Source organism: Fusarium proliferatum, assembly GCF_900067095.1.
Source record: "Fusarium proliferatum ET1 genome assembly, contig: FPRO_scaffold002, whole genome shotgun sequence".
NCBI lineage: Eukaryota > Fungi > Ascomycota > Sordariomycetes > Hypocreales > Nectriaceae > Fusarium > Fusarium proliferatum.
The window spans coordinates 562,548-577,966 of NW_022194791.1; the positions used below are offsets into that span (position 1 = coordinate 562,548).

Below are 15,419 nucleotides of genomic sequence, written 5' to 3' on the forward strand. Positions count from 1 at the left end.
CTTTTTAGTTAAAAGACAGCAATAAAGTAGATTTGATTTCAAGTATTTACCCTCCAACCTTACCCACGATTTCAGTGATGCTCTATCATGGCCTGCAGTGCCCTCAAATCCTCTGTTGTCGCATTTCTTCTGTGGATGACTCTTCTTGTGACCCAGCCTCTGCTTGTGTACTCCAAGTCTGAGAAAGATTCTGAGCTGAGTATGCACGACTCTGTTGATCTGTGGCAACGGCCGTGAAGCCCCTCCACGGCTCATCTTCGTCACTCTGGCGCAGCCATTCAAACATTGGTGAAATATAGTCCAGATCGATGTTAGACTTGATATCTCATTGTCATATCGGACAGGGCTCACCTCGTTCTTTACTTCCATGGGTCTTGGGGCCGTGCGGTGCGCTTGGGCAGATTCCTTTCTTTGTAGTAGTGGCATTGCTCTGCGACGAAGTCATTTCTGAAGGCATTGTTGGAAAAGGGACGACAGGTCTAGTAGGAAGTGATAGTTTGAGTCAGGAAAGAGGTTAGATGGTCCTTGTGACACTAGAAAGCACAATAAAAGGTTCTGTCTTGTCATGGACGCTGTCTTATATATCTATGGACTATATAATGTGCCTTGTTTGCTGAAAGTTAGCTGGTATGCAAAAGCTATCATCGTTTCATTCGTGCTTCGATATGGGCCATTTTCCGTATTGGATGTTTCTCTGTAGCTCCTTTTAGTTGTCTCACATATGTGTATTCCTTGGTGGTACAGACATCAAGGCCAGTTTCGCAATTGGTCTAACCATTTACGACTCCATCGGGGCCGTTTTTCGGATTCGTGAACTAAATGAGCAATGACAGCGCCATCTGAGACTCGTTGAACATGGCAAGGCTGTTCCAGGGCCAAAATTCTGATTGGTGAGCTCATGAGGCTCGTGCGAAAAGGGGGTGATCAAGGATCCTTCAGTATCTACATCTTGCAAGTCTTATGCCCATTAGCTGACGAATGAGATAATTGGCCCTTATTCAACTATCCGATCAACTAGTTTCACCCCATGTAAGCCTCGACAGCTTCAGCCGCACGTAAGATCTACGTACCGCTCAGGTTCAGCGAATCACAGAATTGGCCCTGAGTGTTAGCCACGTAAGAGGGGGTCGGAGCTGATCATACTTCAACCAAGTTCTCGCCCATTTATCCAGTCCCAGGACTTTTCTCCTCATCACATCTTTCATCGCCGAGGGAAACCCTCTGGCTCGACACTTGGCGATTCTATACTGCTCAGTCCAACAGGGCTCGACTACTTCTGGCAGCTGAGGTCCATCTTGTTTGAGGGTCAGCGCCAAGCACAGCCTTGGCGCTTATCCCATTCAGGAGGACCACGATGATCATCACTTAGAACCTTGGACGAGCGACATCGACGACGCGCAATGGCAACTCAACTTCGGATGGGACATCGATCACTGGCTCTTGCCTAGTATTGAGAGCCATGAGTTTGACAGCTTGTTTGACTTCAATTATTACCACGGGCCGTGCGGCGAAGCGCTCGACGCAGACCTTGGCTCCTTGGCTACTCAACACCAAGAAACGACCAACAGTCAACTAGCACTTGTCACTGAACCATTAACCACTCTCAACGCTATGCAAGAAGCCTCACTTGAGCCTCAGAAACACCTGGATTCCCTCAATGCCCTTCATTCGGTCCCCTGGCATCAGCCAGACCTATCCCCTCCCTTGTGCAACACCTCTCCGAGTAGCAATGCTCCTACGTCCCACTCGCAATCCTCTAGTGGGTATGAGAAGAGATCATCTCAATCATCCACGTCTAGTCCTGTCTCCAAAGACGCGCGGCTCATCTGCGACTTTTGTGGGCAGGCTTTTGAGGATGTAGATTCTCTTTGGTAAGCCCCCCTATCGTCATTTCTTCACTCGTCTCACAGGCAATAGCTCTCACCTTATCTCATCTCATGTGGCTTCAAGTCCATTTCATTGTGGCAGGAAATGCTGCAACAAGACTTTCAAGGACGGCAGGTCTTTGAAGCGACATTTGACAGAGTTTCATCTTGGTTCCGTTTACGTTTGTCGCTGCGGCAGGCACGACGGGAGAAAAGATAAGCATTGCAAACATATTGAGAGTAACAACTGTACTGGCCACGGCCTTTATAGTTGCTCTTGTGGTCATTCATTTGATCAGCTCAAGTTGCACAAACACCACGTTGAAAGATGTGGTAAAAAGAGGAGAGGAAGACCACGAAAATACCCAATGAGGGCCAGTGAGAGGATTTGACTTTTAGGGCCCCTTCACTACGCTGGGAGACACCAAAACGTTTACTTTGTGGTACATAGAAGGCAATGTCGCCAGCGCAGGCTTCAAGAGAAAGAGGTCTTGCGTAGCTTTCTGTATCTTCACGGCTACCGTCAGCTTCACAGCTAATGCGGCTTGTCCTTTGATACAGTCAGATACTTGAGCGCTTGAGTTCTTTTGTACCACGTCCCTAAGTTTTGAGTTATCCATTAACGTCTGTCAGATGCTCCGTCAGTCCTTGCGAACTCGCTTGATGATCCTGTATTTCTTTCCTTTGTCTGGGCTTTTCCTTACTACTGGGTTTCTTTCCTTAGTCTATCTATGTACATTTTGTCCCGGCTCCATTCCCAGCAGCTGTTCTACTACCTACTACATCTTTTACCAACAGAAGGCCCTTCTCAACTGGAGCCCTGTCGGAGCCGGGACAGAGGGAATTCAACATAACCCTCGAGCGTTCTTTTGTTTTATTTTTACAGATTGCGATAAGGGGAAATGATGGTTGGCTGCAAAGCTGGGTTATGGTCGACAGTGAAAGGGGTGAAGACAGCTAATTAGCGCGGGTCGCTAGTAACAACTCTGTATACGAGACAGTTGGGTACGCGGGGGAGCATGATATATGATGACATGAAATACAAATAACAATGGTTGCCTTGTTCTTTTCATTTGCACACTGACAAGTCCAAACATCCCAGATCATTTCTGCCATACCAAGAGTTATGCTTTATCCCAGACAGCCTGTTTGAGTATCAATTCAAAAGTAAAACTTCCCGAGACTCACTTGGCGCCCGTCTTTGTTTCATGCCTTGGAAGCTGTCGATAAGTATGGGTAGAGTTGTTTGAATATGTTGAAGAAGATCAAAGCGATGATTACTGCTTGGAACAGACCGTAAGTCATATGAAGAGAGTGTTAAGAGAACAGAGTGAACTCCTGTGAAAAGCTGCCGATAGCTCATGTCGGACCATTGCCTTTCTAGGTCTTTGAGATGCTGGAGTGTTTCATGCCGAAACCATTTCTCTTCGTTGGGACCTCGTGGTGATTCTCTAAATTTGGACGGCGGTGACCCGTTGAGGACTAGCAGGGAATACAAATTCACGAGCTTGATTGACCTCCTGCAGCTTGCGGGAACGTATAGTGGCTTGACTGGGCGTTCGTGGCCTTTTTTGTCAAAGAAAATATACAACATGATGGCGGCTCTGAAGGTATCCGCGACGTCTTCGCTCAGTGATGAATCATCTTTGATGAGCTCCGCATCTTGAGAACTTGAGCAATTTTCTTGGTCCGCTTTCTCTCGGCGTCGTTCCCGCTGTCGCATCCGTGCTGCCTCCTGTTTATAGCTGGACTTTTTCATCGGAACTGTTTCTCAGTTAGTGTCTTTTCTGGGTCACTATTTCTCTTGCCCTCAGACCTACCTAGTATTCTCGGGCGTGTTTCATTCGAGTCCCTCTCTTCTTCCCCAGTGGTGACGAGCCAGTCATTGCAGTTGACTGTATATACGATAACTTCTGCTCCGCGGTATGACACATTGAATAGCGTTCTGGGTCCTAGACGTTGTATGCATCGCTTCCGATGCCGTTTCAGTTTTCCAGAAACACCGTGGATAATGAAAGCCCGTGCTTCTGTTGTCATGTCTGTGGTGCGATATCTCCTATAGATCGAATAAACGTCGGCATGTCTTTCTCTTCTTATCAATTCTCCAATCCTTATGGGAAGTTCGTCCATGTTCTGGCCGATCAGGTCCAGATTAACAACTGTACTATCAAGGGCTTCGTCGGCCAACTGTAGTGCATGGCGTGTTGTGCCAGTGGCTGTCGGTTGATATTGCTGGCAACGTCAGCCTGAACGCTAAACGAAGCTTATTATCTCACCTCCATTACTTCCATGAGATCAGCATTTGCGACTGAGTTGATTTCCGCCGTAACAGGTTGAAAGTGAGGCTGGCTGTAAGCCTGTTATATGCTGAGTGGCGCTGACAGGAAACCCCTCTTACAAGCACAACACTGTCTAATCTAATATCCCAAATGTTCTTTTAGACCCATAATGTCTACTTATGGAAGATAAAGGGCCATTTATCTGATTGGGTCATCGCTGAAAGGACTCAAGTCTTGGCCATGTGCATACACAACCTGCTTTTCAGATTGAACCAATCAAATAAATGGCCTTCATGCAGCTTTTCAAGCCATTCTGCAGCCGGTCAGACAAGTCCTGGCTCACCAACAAATCAGAAACTCTCCCTATGTCGCTGGCGGTGTGCTCAAAGCTCGGTACATTTCCCCTGCTACAGTCCATGAACTTAGCATAAGAACCCTTCCCTCGCCGCCTCGAAAGCAATTGTGATCCTCAGACAACCACCAACCCACCTCCTGCATTCATCAATACGCTACTACAATCCTCCATCCTCCAGCCCGAGGAAGGAAATTACATTACATTTGCAAGCAAACCCCCAACAAGTCGAGCCCTTTCCGCAACTAAGGTGTTGAGCCACGTGGTCGTCATGGCGATGCGCAACTTCAAATATCGGCGGCGCATCAAGATGTGCATGTGTGGATATGCTGCAAATGCCACACATGATCCAGTTTGAATTACAAAGAATACCGACGAGAATACTCAATATTTTCCGGTATTGAATATGACGAGACAGCGCTAGATGCTGCTGTCTATCCGGAATGGGTTCAATCATTTGTCAACGCCCCTCAGGAACCTCATGGCGACTCATCACTCTGTAGTGTCTGTAGTGATTTACAGCAGACGATCGATCCTCATGACCTTTGCGGCTCTTTTTCTTTTCATTTCAACCCCCCTCAGGATCCATACGACGACCCGCAACCACTTTGCATTGAGCCATTGGATGCAGTTAGTCCCCGGAATCCGGACGGTGTTTTACAGGCACAACCCGAACCATTTTCTCTTCACCAAAGGTCCCGCGAGGGAGAGACACATGAGTCTCTTCCACGCCGGCAACGTTCAGAACCACTACAACGCTCATTATCGGTCTCACCGGGGCATAATGCTGCCTCTTCGCAACCAGCTCGGTACCACAACATGTCTTGTTCTATTTCTTGCTTTCCTAAACCTAAAATTCTCCATTGCACGGAAGAAGCTTGCAAGGGTGTGTTCTTCAAGGACGAAAGGACCCTGAGGCGGCATCTATACACCAAACATTCTGGTGCCTTTTATGTCTGCCGGTGTGGATATTCTAATGGGAGAATAGACACTTACCGGAATCATATAAGCAAAGATAAATGCAGTAGTGAACAGCCATACACATGCAAATGTGGTTATGCCACTTACGATCTTACCGAACAACAAAGTCATTTAGATAGTCATCCGAAAGGGAAGCCAGGAAGACCTACAAAGGAGAACACTGGTCAGTGATAGGCATGTCAATTTGGAACCGTTTATACAAAGCAGATAGTGGTCTTTTTATTAATTTTTCAAATCACCCTCAGATCCCAATAGCGGTGAAATAATATCCTCAATTCTTTATCTCCTTCAGAAGTAAGTCCTGATTGAAGCTCTCAGCCACAGATCTCAGCTGCAAAGAGTACATTTACTTCACAACAAAACAGTTATAAGCCTCCAGACTTGCGGAGCTCTGCGAAAAACTAGCAAAGTGGCGTGCTAATCACGTTTGTGGTGTTGAGGCAAACACTTATCTGACGCTACGTGGAGCGTGTTGTCGGACGACTGTAGTCACGCGACATGCTGAGAAACTGTGAAGAACTGGGCATGATTTGCACAGAGTTTCTGTCCTGTCATCGAGACCTAGATATTTCCCAGAAACGTCATCGTGAACACCACAGACGGATCGTTCGGGCTGGTAATCTGGGGAACACCTAGCTTCGTTTCTCGTGAGCAGATCAGAACGAAGCTCCGTATTCCAGGGTTTCGATCTACCTAAAAAGCCATTATCATGGTATTTAAAGGCACTTGAATGAGGTAGACTTTCCCGATACCACATAAAGTTGAGTGGCTTAGTCAAAAATGAGATGTGACTCAAAACCTCGCTGTTGAGACCTGTGGCTGAGAAATATGATCAGCACACAGAACTTAGACGCCGGCAAGTATGGATATACTTCTGTAATCAGATGACACGAGGATAAGCTCCAATTACCTCATCTAGTACTCTAGGTTCTGTGGAGTAATCATGGGCTCTCAGCCACAGATCTCAACTACGAATAGCACATATGCAGACCAAAGTCTCTTCAGTACACCAAAGTCAAAGAGCAGCTTAACTTAGATGTTGACCGAATGAGGTTACTCAAGTGGTCTACTTCATCCTTCATATATAAGGCAGCCTTCCCCGACCTCTGGAACCTTGTCCCTCAATATTGTCAGCCCTTCCTAACGAATCAGGCCATGACCCGCAAATGCAACAGCTCCCTCGGGGAGATCCTCGCGCCTGGAGATGCAGCACGACTTATCAACCTTGGCCTTTTGAATCCTCCCACTCCCCGGAATGGTTCTATACAGGATGACAAACGGCGTCTAAATCGCTCGAGCGATGAAGAGACCAAGCATACTCCTCTCAACGCCAATATCGAATCTTGCCCTGACGCATTTGCGACTATCCCGGAGAAGCTCATTTCGAAAGCGACTATTGAGTATGTCGGTTTCAGCAGTGACAAAGCGACTGAGATCTGGAGCGGTTGGGATGCCAAGCCGTCTGGTCCCATCAAACGCGAGATTGACCTTAATGGTGAGACCACTCCTGAGGTCTCGTTCATCGACTGGGTGATGAGTCATACTGGGCGTCCCATGAACTATGATGTCTGGGAGGACGATAGTTCCGCCTGGTTCCGTCACATGGAGCAGCGCGGTATCGCAACTGAGCTCCAGCATAGCATCATGGATCCTCGTTTCAAGGACATGCGGTTAACCGGTACCTGCATTGGCTGGCTTCGGGATACCATGAAACTGCGTTATGAGGCGCTGAATGAGATGCAGAAAGCTTCTGCTGAGCGTGAGAAAGCCCGATGGCATCGGAGGAATTCTGCCCGGCCCCAAAATTCGAGATTAGAAGAGTCGAAACCTTAGGGAAGCTTATCCTAAACTGTTCTAATTTATGATAATACTATCCACTTCTTTGATTACTTTAGACTTGCGTCTGAAGTCTTCTGCCTCCGCCTCGGAGGTATGCAATATACTAACACCGAATGCAATGGCTTAGCCTCTAGAGGTATAAACACACTCGTAGGCCCATCAAGCATCACAAGATTCCTGTGCTGTACAAAGTAATACCTCAAACACGGCTCGATGGCCTCTTCGATGGCGCTGTTCCAAATGGCGATCCGGGCTATGACTGCAGATGTCACACCTTCTCGTCACTTTGCCCAAGCAGCATATCTCTCGGCCAAGTTTAGGCTTGGAGTGAAATAGTACATGCCCTTGGTCCTGCTGAAATCGGTCGGAGAGGTTGATAGAACGATATATATTCTGTTGCGAGGACCCTGACGTTCGAAGCAATGGGCCCTCAAGGTCTCCAGCTCGTGGTCTGACCATTCGGAGTGGCGAGAGCTCATCTAAAATTGCCATACAAGAAAACTTCCCAGGGAGCTTACCAAGCACGGAGACCACATGGGAACGATCACCAACAAGCCTAACTATTACTATCACCAGCGTTCAACTGCTCAGGAGCTTACTGGGGCTTGTGTCATTAAAGTCCAGGGGCCTATTGGCGACGAAGACGGAAGAAACTCGTAGGTGTAAATAATTAGGGGATATGAATGTAATTGCTTATGGAGCAAGAAGACTTCTAACCCTAAATTTAGTGCCTAAATGTGAGTAGATACTCTAAAGGTCATCAATATTATCCTAAGTTTACCTAAGGAAGTATACTTTCATCGTCATCCTTACTTCTCATGATCAGTACTGACAGTAACATCCTTCCACTCATTCAACAACTCCAACGTCTCCTCACACTTACTCCTAATATAAACATCCGCATCACTCCCCAACACAATCCGAACCGGAACATCCCTCCCCTCTCCAACCCCCGTCCCCGTCAGGATCTCAACAATGACCTTGGTACCCTTCTTAACATCACCAGGTTGGTTATTATCCGTTTTCTCCAGGGCCTTTCTCGTCTTTCCCGTGGGCGTGCTCTCATCTTCATAAACGTCCATCCTCTTCTTCGTAACGGCCCTCACACCGGGGTTTAAGAAGCTAGTGCGGAAATAACCTGGTTCAACAACTGTGGCGACTATGTTGAAGGGCTCGAGCTCGTAGCGGAGAGACTCGGCGAGGGAGGACACGCACGTCTTCGCCATGGAGTAGACAGAGTATGTCGCCCCACCTCTCCAGGAACCAATACTTCCAAAAGTAGCAATCGTGCCGCGTCTTCCATTCTGACCGATACTCTGCTCTCGCATTCCCGGTAGAAAAGCCTTGATGGTGTTGAAGATCCCAAAGACATTGGTGTTGAAGCTGTCGTACAGCTCCTGCTGGGACACTTCCTCTACGGCGCCGTCGAGGATGTATCCCGCAGCGTTGATGAGGTAGTCGACGCGGCCATGCTTGGAAAAGACTTCTTTGGCGATGGCTTCGAGGTCTGAGAGGGGGGATGTCACGTCGAATGCTAGCGTGTGTGCACCTGCGTCGGCGAGGTCTTGGACGCGTGATGTACTCCTTGCTGTAGCGATGACGGTGTGCCCGAGGTTGAGCGCGTGAAGGGCGATATCATGGCCGAAGCCTGAGGAGGCGGCGGTGATGAACCAGACTGGAGAAGACATGTTGAGGTTGTGGGATTGTGTGTTTAAGTGGCTTTAGTATAAGTGCGAATGGTGAATGGTTTGTGGCGAAGCTTGTAAGACAAGTGATGATTGATGTTGAATCAATCCTCAAAGGAAAGTCCAACTCCTTTATATACCTTTTCAGCCTCAAACATCTCTTCAATTCATTTGATGACATTATCTCCGACCCAAAGTCCTCAACACCATCATTCTATCACCGACTGCCCATGTCCCAACTATCGCCGATTGTTAGCGTCGCCACATTTCGGCGTTAACAGCCAATTCAACCATTAAAAAGCCAACCCCAATTCCGGTGTGGCGCTATGGCTTATGCTTAATCGCTTTTTCGGAAGAGAGTAAGCAGCCCATCTCAATACACCAATTGCATCACTCGGGGCGATTGATGCAAGACTTTCGGCGATAGGTTCACGCGATGACGAAAGAGCAATGTTCAAGTTGTGTTGATACACTAAGAATGCCATATCATACCAATCTACATAGATCATGCAATGCCCCAAACGCCGTAGCCGTAACTCCGGGCTCATAAACAATCAAGCACGCACCCATCCAAGGCCATCAAGGCAATCTCAATCTCAATCTGTGTATATACGTTTCACCCTCCTCATATCGATCGCTCGCTTATCGCAGGGTATAGCCTCTGCTTTCCTGTCTGCGATGAGCAGCACCGCTTCCCATGCCAATGGTAATTCGTCGCGGCGCACTGCCCGCCATGCCACCCTGAGGGCTTGATCCAGGACCTTCCATTCGAGTGACTGTGTTGTTCATGTTCATGCGTCTAGCTTGACCAGGTGTCAGAGCCATGTCTATCTTGAAGTCGTTTGGGGAGCACGCCATCGGGGGGCTTCGTCTCCTCTCAGCGCTACCTCGGCGGAGTCGAGAGATACCGTTGGTGCTACTGGCGAGGGCCGCAGGCAGACTAGGCCTGGGTCCCGTACGCTCAGGCAACGATCCCATTGACGATACTCGCTTGGTGCTGGATGCTGTGGTACCGGCCATGATGCTCGCTCTACGAGCCTTTTCCTTCATGGCGGTTCGGAGGGCGGTCTGAAGCTTTCGAGCATCGATAGTGCTCGTCTCGGAGTCAGATCCAGATCCGGGAGGGTTGTTCTCATCGTGTATCGTGGGCAGTCGTCGAATTGCTCTAGGAATACCGAGCCCCGATGGCGATGGTGAGAAATTGCCACTCTTAGTGACATCCAGGGATCGCAGGGGCGGTGTTCGCTGAATATCAGGTGAAGCTTCGAGCTTGAGTGTCATGGTGGGTGCTTTGGGTGATCCATCAGCGAGGGAATGTCTAGGTCCCTTGGAAAGGAAACCAGCCTGGAACCTGCTAGGCTTTGCACCCAAGCTGCTGGCCTCGGGGATCTCGAGACTGGGGCTTGACTCCTCGACAATCGATGTCTCGGGCTCCAGGTATGAAGGCATGATGGGTGCGACGATTGGCTTCTCAGGCGAGGGAATCGCAGGGGAAGAGTTGTACTTCTGGGGTGTCTTCGAAAAGTCCTCCAATGTGCCCTCCTCCGTCTCATCGTCCCTCCAACGGACTCCGCCTTTCTTCTTAGCCTTCACTGGCGTGAAGCTGACGCCCTTCTTGGAGGCTCCCAATACCTTACGTCTTCGTGGGGATCCCTTCATGGGGCTGACAGGAGCGTGGTCGCTATGCGCCGGCATAAAGTTGGGAGCTGAAACAGGCTTGATGTGCATCGCAATAGCCTTCTTGCGTTTGGGTGTGCCTCGTTTGCTGGGCGAGAAGACTTCGATGACGGGCATGGAGCCATCAGGCTTGACGACCTGACCGGCAGCTGTGAAGCCGGTTTGGAGGAGACGGTTGATCATCTCCTTCGCGTGAGCGACGGCATCTTCCTCACCCATGCCGAGCGTATCGGAAAGTGATGCGAGAATGTCGAACTGCGCCGTGAGGAGCATCTGGATCATGGCGGCATCACCAGCCTTGTCCTGCTCAAGGACTTCCCGGTAGGCCTCGCGATTGAAGTTGGCCTTGATCAGCTCAGCTTCGCGGGTCAAGTTGTCGGCTTCTCCGTTATCAGCACCCTCGGTACCTTGAAGTTGTTGCAAGCTATGCGACAGAGCTGTGTCGATGGCTCGGTCCCAGGCAGACTTCTCCAGCTTCTGATGGATATGATGTCGGCTGTTCTCCAACTCAACGAGAATGCCCTGTGCGGTCTTTCGGATAGCGACAAGGTTCTCTGGCATTGCATCTTCATCCCCTCGTTCATCGCAGACCGTGTCGAAGGCAGCAATCCATCCGGACAGCATACCGATACGGCGCTCGAAAGCCTTAAGACGCTTCATGTTGGTGATACGCTCTTGACGCTCAGGAGCAGAGTTCTCGTAGGCGATGCGCAATCGCTGGATTCCTTCGCGAGCCATGGCATCCCGCTTGTCGCATTGCTTTCGGAACTTGGCAAAGAACATGGCCTCGGCGTCCTTCTGCTGAGCCTTGAGCTCGTTGATCAAGGCCATCTGTTCGTCGATCTTAACCAAGAAGTCCTTGACGTGGCGGTTGACGTTGAAGACGTTCCGCGTCACCTTGGTCTGGATGTTCTTGGCCCGGTTGGCGTATCGAAGGGTGTTTTGTGTCTCGTCGAAATGGGCGCTTGATGGTGACACACAGACGATCATGACAGTCTTGCAGTTGCCTCCGAGGGAGAACTTGAGCAGTCGAGTAAGCTTACTGTTTCGGTAGGGAACGTGCTGCTTCTGTCGACGGTCGCAGAGGGCGTTGATGCAGCTCCCGAGGGCGAGGAGGGATTTGTTGATGTTGGCACCTTCAGTGAGACGCTCGCCGCGGTTCTTGGTGACGGATGCTCGTTCGGAACCAGCAAGATCAATGATGCTGAGTGTGGCCATGGTGTGAGGCTCGCTGGCACCGGCTGATCGGTCCTTTTGAGCGATGTTGATCTGAAGAACGGCGTGTGATCGGGAAGAAGTAGCGTTGGCCTCGGTAGGCGAAACTGTGCGGTATTCGTTTCCTTGGACAATCATATCCATAACCTCCTGGACATCCTTGGGGTGATGACTCGTCAATCCAGACACAGTGACAGCCTGGTTGCTGTCCTCCCTGAGCATCAATCCACCCCTACTCCCACCAGGAACCAACAAATCACGAATGGTCTCATTGTAAATCTCGAGGTAGCTCAGACTCAGATCGGTCACCTTGTCTTGGCTGCGCTCCTCAATTTTCTCGAACAGTTCCTGCATGGTCATGAAGATAATACCGGGATGTTGTGATGTGCCAGTAATGGTATGTGTCTTTCCGCAACCTGTAGCGCCATAGGCGAAGACTGTCGCATTGTAGCCATCGAGTACGCTGTCGAGGAGGGTTCGAGTAGTGCCTTCGTAGACATCGGACTGTGTTGTGTTTTCGTCGAAGACGCGGTCGAAAGCGAAAACTTGGTCTTTGACCTTTTTCGATGAGGGTAGGACTGAGCGGGAGAATTTCTGAACAGGGCTGTCCTCGGGAGGATCAAAGACTCTGTCTTGTGTCAGCGTTTGCGTTGATTGTAGTGAGTGCGATGCGCGTACAAACAACGATCATCGACAACCTTGATAACGTTTCGAATACCGCGTTGGTGCAGCTTTGGCGTAGGCGCAGCGGCGAGGGAGCCATCGCCGAGGAAGAGGGTTCCGTCATCGTTCTTTTGTCTATTACGCCGTCAGCGACTCTACTCCACAATCTCGACGTGTTGCTTACAGTTGTGCAGCCTCTCGAATCGTAAAAGGTCGAACTCGAACTGTAATAACGGTCAGCTCCCGCATGGCAGTCGACGGGCGCACATCATACCAGCAACAGTGATGGAATTCTGCCCAGCAGCAGCTGAAGCGCCCATGACAGCCATGATATCCTTCGTCGGTTGATTCTTTTTGTTGGTGCAGTCCGGAGCTCTTCCACCTCAGTATCAATCGACAGTGAAGCCGTTAAGAGTAAACAAAGCTTAAAAAGAAAGGCACACACGATGCAGAGCAGATGATCATAGAAACAATGTTCGAATATGAACTCGAACAAGAAACGAAAAAAAATAAAAACAAAGACGAATAGCTCTGTGTACCTGTTGTCGTTAGTTAGTGGTAGTAGTAGACTACGAGCCGGGCGGGAGTTGTAGAGAAATCAATTCAGAGCTGCCGAGCACGGTTGTAGGTGACGTCTGGTTTGTTTTTCGACCTTTTTCGGAGGTGTTGCTGTGGTGACGCCCTAGCTCCGTTTTTATCAGGGGTTCTCTAAGTGGCATTCATGCGGGTGTTTTTTGGCCCTTGGAGGTGAGGCTGGAGAAGCTATTAAACAATTGAATTTGAGTCATGTTATGGAGACGTTTGCCATGTGTTGGGGGCTTATCTGTGGCTTTATTCTTGTTGACCTCAAAGCTCGAGATGCTGGCAGACCCATGGTAGTAGTGACTAGACCCCTTGCCTTACCCTGTATCATAATGACTTTTCTTTTTAATAACCTACAATACAATGTGGTTTCGATTGCGATTTTTTATAGTCATTCCGATAGAATTTGGTTGACTTTGGTGCACGCTTGAATATGTATTTATTGCCATTTTCTCATTGCCGACTGTCGTGGACCATCGCTTGAGACTCTCATGTTGTGGTGTCATAGCCTCCACTTACAAGGCCCATCCATATGGCCATCACAATAATTTCTAACATCCAAGAACAAACAAGGTTCATAACACGTACCACAGCCAAAACAAAGCAGAGTAAACACCAGGACAAAGGGGTCAGGGCGGAGTCCAAATACTTTCCTTGTTATCGCAAAACACCAACACCACAGCATCAGTAGTGCAACAGGTCTCCCAGTAAAAATCACCATCAATTTACCATTTAGTTTACAACCTAACGCCTACCATGCAACAAAAATACCCCAATTCACAAGAAACAGTGACAACTTCCATCCAACCTAACTCACAGTCTCCGGTACAAACGCATACCGCGGCAGCATTGACATCCTCTCCTCAGGACTAACCTCCGCATCATCGTAGAACATCCTCGCCTTCTTCTCCTTCTTCTTCTTGTCGCCACCCTCTTCCTCCGCCTTGGTCGCTGCTGGCTTGATACCCGCCTCAGCCATACGGATCATCTGATCAATATCGTCGCCGGCACCACCGCTCCAAGATCCGCCTTGTGTCGGTCGCTGGGGTAGACCAGCTGCCGTGGGGAGCGCGCCGGATGATGGACGTGCGGGGAGGTTGCTGGCGGAGAAGGTGTAGGGCTGGGCTGGGTTGGGGGGTTGTACGGGGTAGCCTTGTTGTTGGTCGAAGGATACTTGGGGAGGGGTCTGGTAAGAGCCATTCTACATATATTAGCATATTCCAAACAGAACCGTAGAGAAGAGGTACTCACGATAGGAGCTTGCGCTGGTGTCTCGGTATTCGCAGCCGCAGCGGGATCGACACCTCCATTGGCAGCAATCTCCTGCTTCCTCTTCCGAAACTCAGCCAATCTCTGCTTCAGCTCCTCCGGCGACTCAGTCTTGATCTTCTTCTGCGCATGTCCTTGTCCTGGCAGAGGATTTCCCGTCGCGATCTGTCTATCCTTCTGCGCCTGCTGGAAGTTCTGTAGGATGCGATTGCGGTGCTGATCGAGCATGTCCTGAGGGATACCCTCCATGCCAAAAATCTCCACTTCAAGGCCCTGTCTGCTCGGAAGCGCGTTCTCGACCTGTGTGAGGTTTTCCTTGTGGACTTGGTTCATGTGCACGGAGAGACCTGTGCTGTCAGCGCGGCTTTCGTGGGATTCGGATGATTGTAAACGTACCTCCTGCTGTGTTGAGACGACGACCACAGCGGTCGCATTTGAAGTGCTTTGCCTTCTGGTGAGAAATGAGAAGCTTGAGATCTTCGAAATCACGCTCGCCTGTGATAAATGTTAGCATTGAGTGATCAGAGCGCAAGCCGCAGGATTCGTACAGTAGTAGCACCAGGGTCGACTGAGGACCTCCTCGATGTCAGCGTGACTGCGTCGCTTCTTGCCCATCTTGCCGTTAATGTCGGATATGTAATGCAAGTCGATAAGGATAGTGCGCGATCAATTCGAGCACAGAGAGGTTCCTGATAATGGTCGAATCGCAATATCTTGGACGTGGAGCTTAGAACTGAACGCGACTCGAAAAAGAGTGGGTAGCTTCGTCGGAGAAGCCCCGGTTAAAAAGAGCGGATGCCTCAACACCAAGCATCAATGACGGGACATATTAGACTTTGCCATCACGAGAATAACGGTTTTCAGAGTTCCCAAATTGGAAGTGGGAGATCACGGTAGCAGTGTTGCGTCTAGTAAAGTGTGACTTGTGTGTGATTATACATTGATTATATACGTCTATAAGATCAAGCGAATATTTATATAGCAGAAGCTAAATCAGCATCATCCAAACTCA

General features: G+C 49.4%; 7 protein-coding genes across 7 annotated transcripts; 3 read left to right on the forward strand and 4 right to left on the reverse strand.

Annotated features, from left to right (window-relative positions):
- Window positions 1-103: 103 nt before the first annotated feature.
- On the reverse strand, window positions 104-457 carry FPRO_03644 (uncharacterized protein; the record flags this gene model as incomplete). Its single annotated transcript, XM_031226121.1, has 2 exons — window positions 104-324; window positions 352-457. 2 exons carry the CDS (start codon window positions 455-457, stop codon window positions 104-106), a joined length of 327 nt encoding a protein of 108 aa, XP_031076689.1.
- Window positions 458-1,611: 1,154 nt separating this feature from the next.
- FPRO_03643 (uncharacterized protein) lies at window positions 1,612-2,257 on the forward strand (the record flags this gene model as incomplete). Its single annotated transcript, XM_031226122.1, has 2 exons — window positions 1,612-1,871; window positions 1,918-2,257. The coding sequence occupies 2 exons, from the start codon at window positions 1,612-1,614 to the stop codon at window positions 2,255-2,257; spliced, it is 600 nt and encodes a 199-aa protein (XP_031076690.1).
- A 2,510-nt stretch (window positions 2,258-4,767) lies between these two features.
- FPRO_03642 (uncharacterized protein) lies at window positions 4,768-5,648 on the forward strand (the record flags this gene model as incomplete). The annotated part of the gene is made up of 2 exons (XM_031226123.1): window positions 4,768-4,814; window positions 4,850-5,648. The coding sequence occupies 2 exons, from the start codon at window positions 4,768-4,770 to the stop codon at window positions 5,646-5,648; spliced, it is 846 nt and encodes a 281-aa protein (XP_031076691.1).
- Window positions 5,649-6,632: 984 nt separating this feature from the next.
- FPRO_03641 (uncharacterized protein) lies at window positions 6,633-7,310 on the forward strand (the record flags this gene model as incomplete). Its single annotated transcript, XM_031226124.1, has 1 exon — window positions 6,633-7,310. One exon carries the CDS (start codon window positions 6,633-6,635, stop codon window positions 7,308-7,310), a length of 678 nt encoding a protein of 225 aa, XP_031076692.1.
- Window positions 7,311-8,125: 815 nt separating this feature from the next.
- On the reverse strand, window positions 8,126-9,004 carry FPRO_03640 (related to ketoreductases; the record flags this gene model as incomplete). The annotated part of the gene is made up of 1 exon (XM_031226125.1): window positions 8,126-9,004. One exon carries the CDS (start codon window positions 9,002-9,004, stop codon window positions 8,126-8,128), a length of 879 nt encoding a protein of 292 aa, XP_031076693.1.
- Window positions 9,005-9,643: 639 nt separating this feature from the next.
- Window positions 9,644-12,885, reverse strand: FPRO_03639 (putative kinesin-related protein KIP3; the record flags this gene model as incomplete). Its single annotated transcript, XM_031226126.1, has 4 exons — window positions 9,644-12,521; window positions 12,572-12,691; window positions 12,741-12,780; window positions 12,831-12,885. The coding sequence occupies 4 exons, from the start codon at window positions 12,883-12,885 to the stop codon at window positions 9,644-9,646; spliced, it is 3,093 nt and encodes a 1,030-aa protein (XP_031076694.1).
- Window positions 12,886-13,946: 1,061 nt separating this feature from the next.
- Window positions 13,947-15,022, reverse strand: FPRO_03638 (uncharacterized protein; the record flags this gene model as incomplete). Its single annotated transcript, XM_031226127.1, has 4 exons — window positions 13,947-14,339; window positions 14,390-14,754; window positions 14,804-14,902; window positions 14,956-15,022. 4 exons carry the CDS (start codon window positions 15,020-15,022, stop codon window positions 13,947-13,949), a joined length of 924 nt encoding a protein of 307 aa, XP_031076695.1.
- Between the last annotated feature and the right edge of the window lie 397 nt (window positions 15,023-15,419).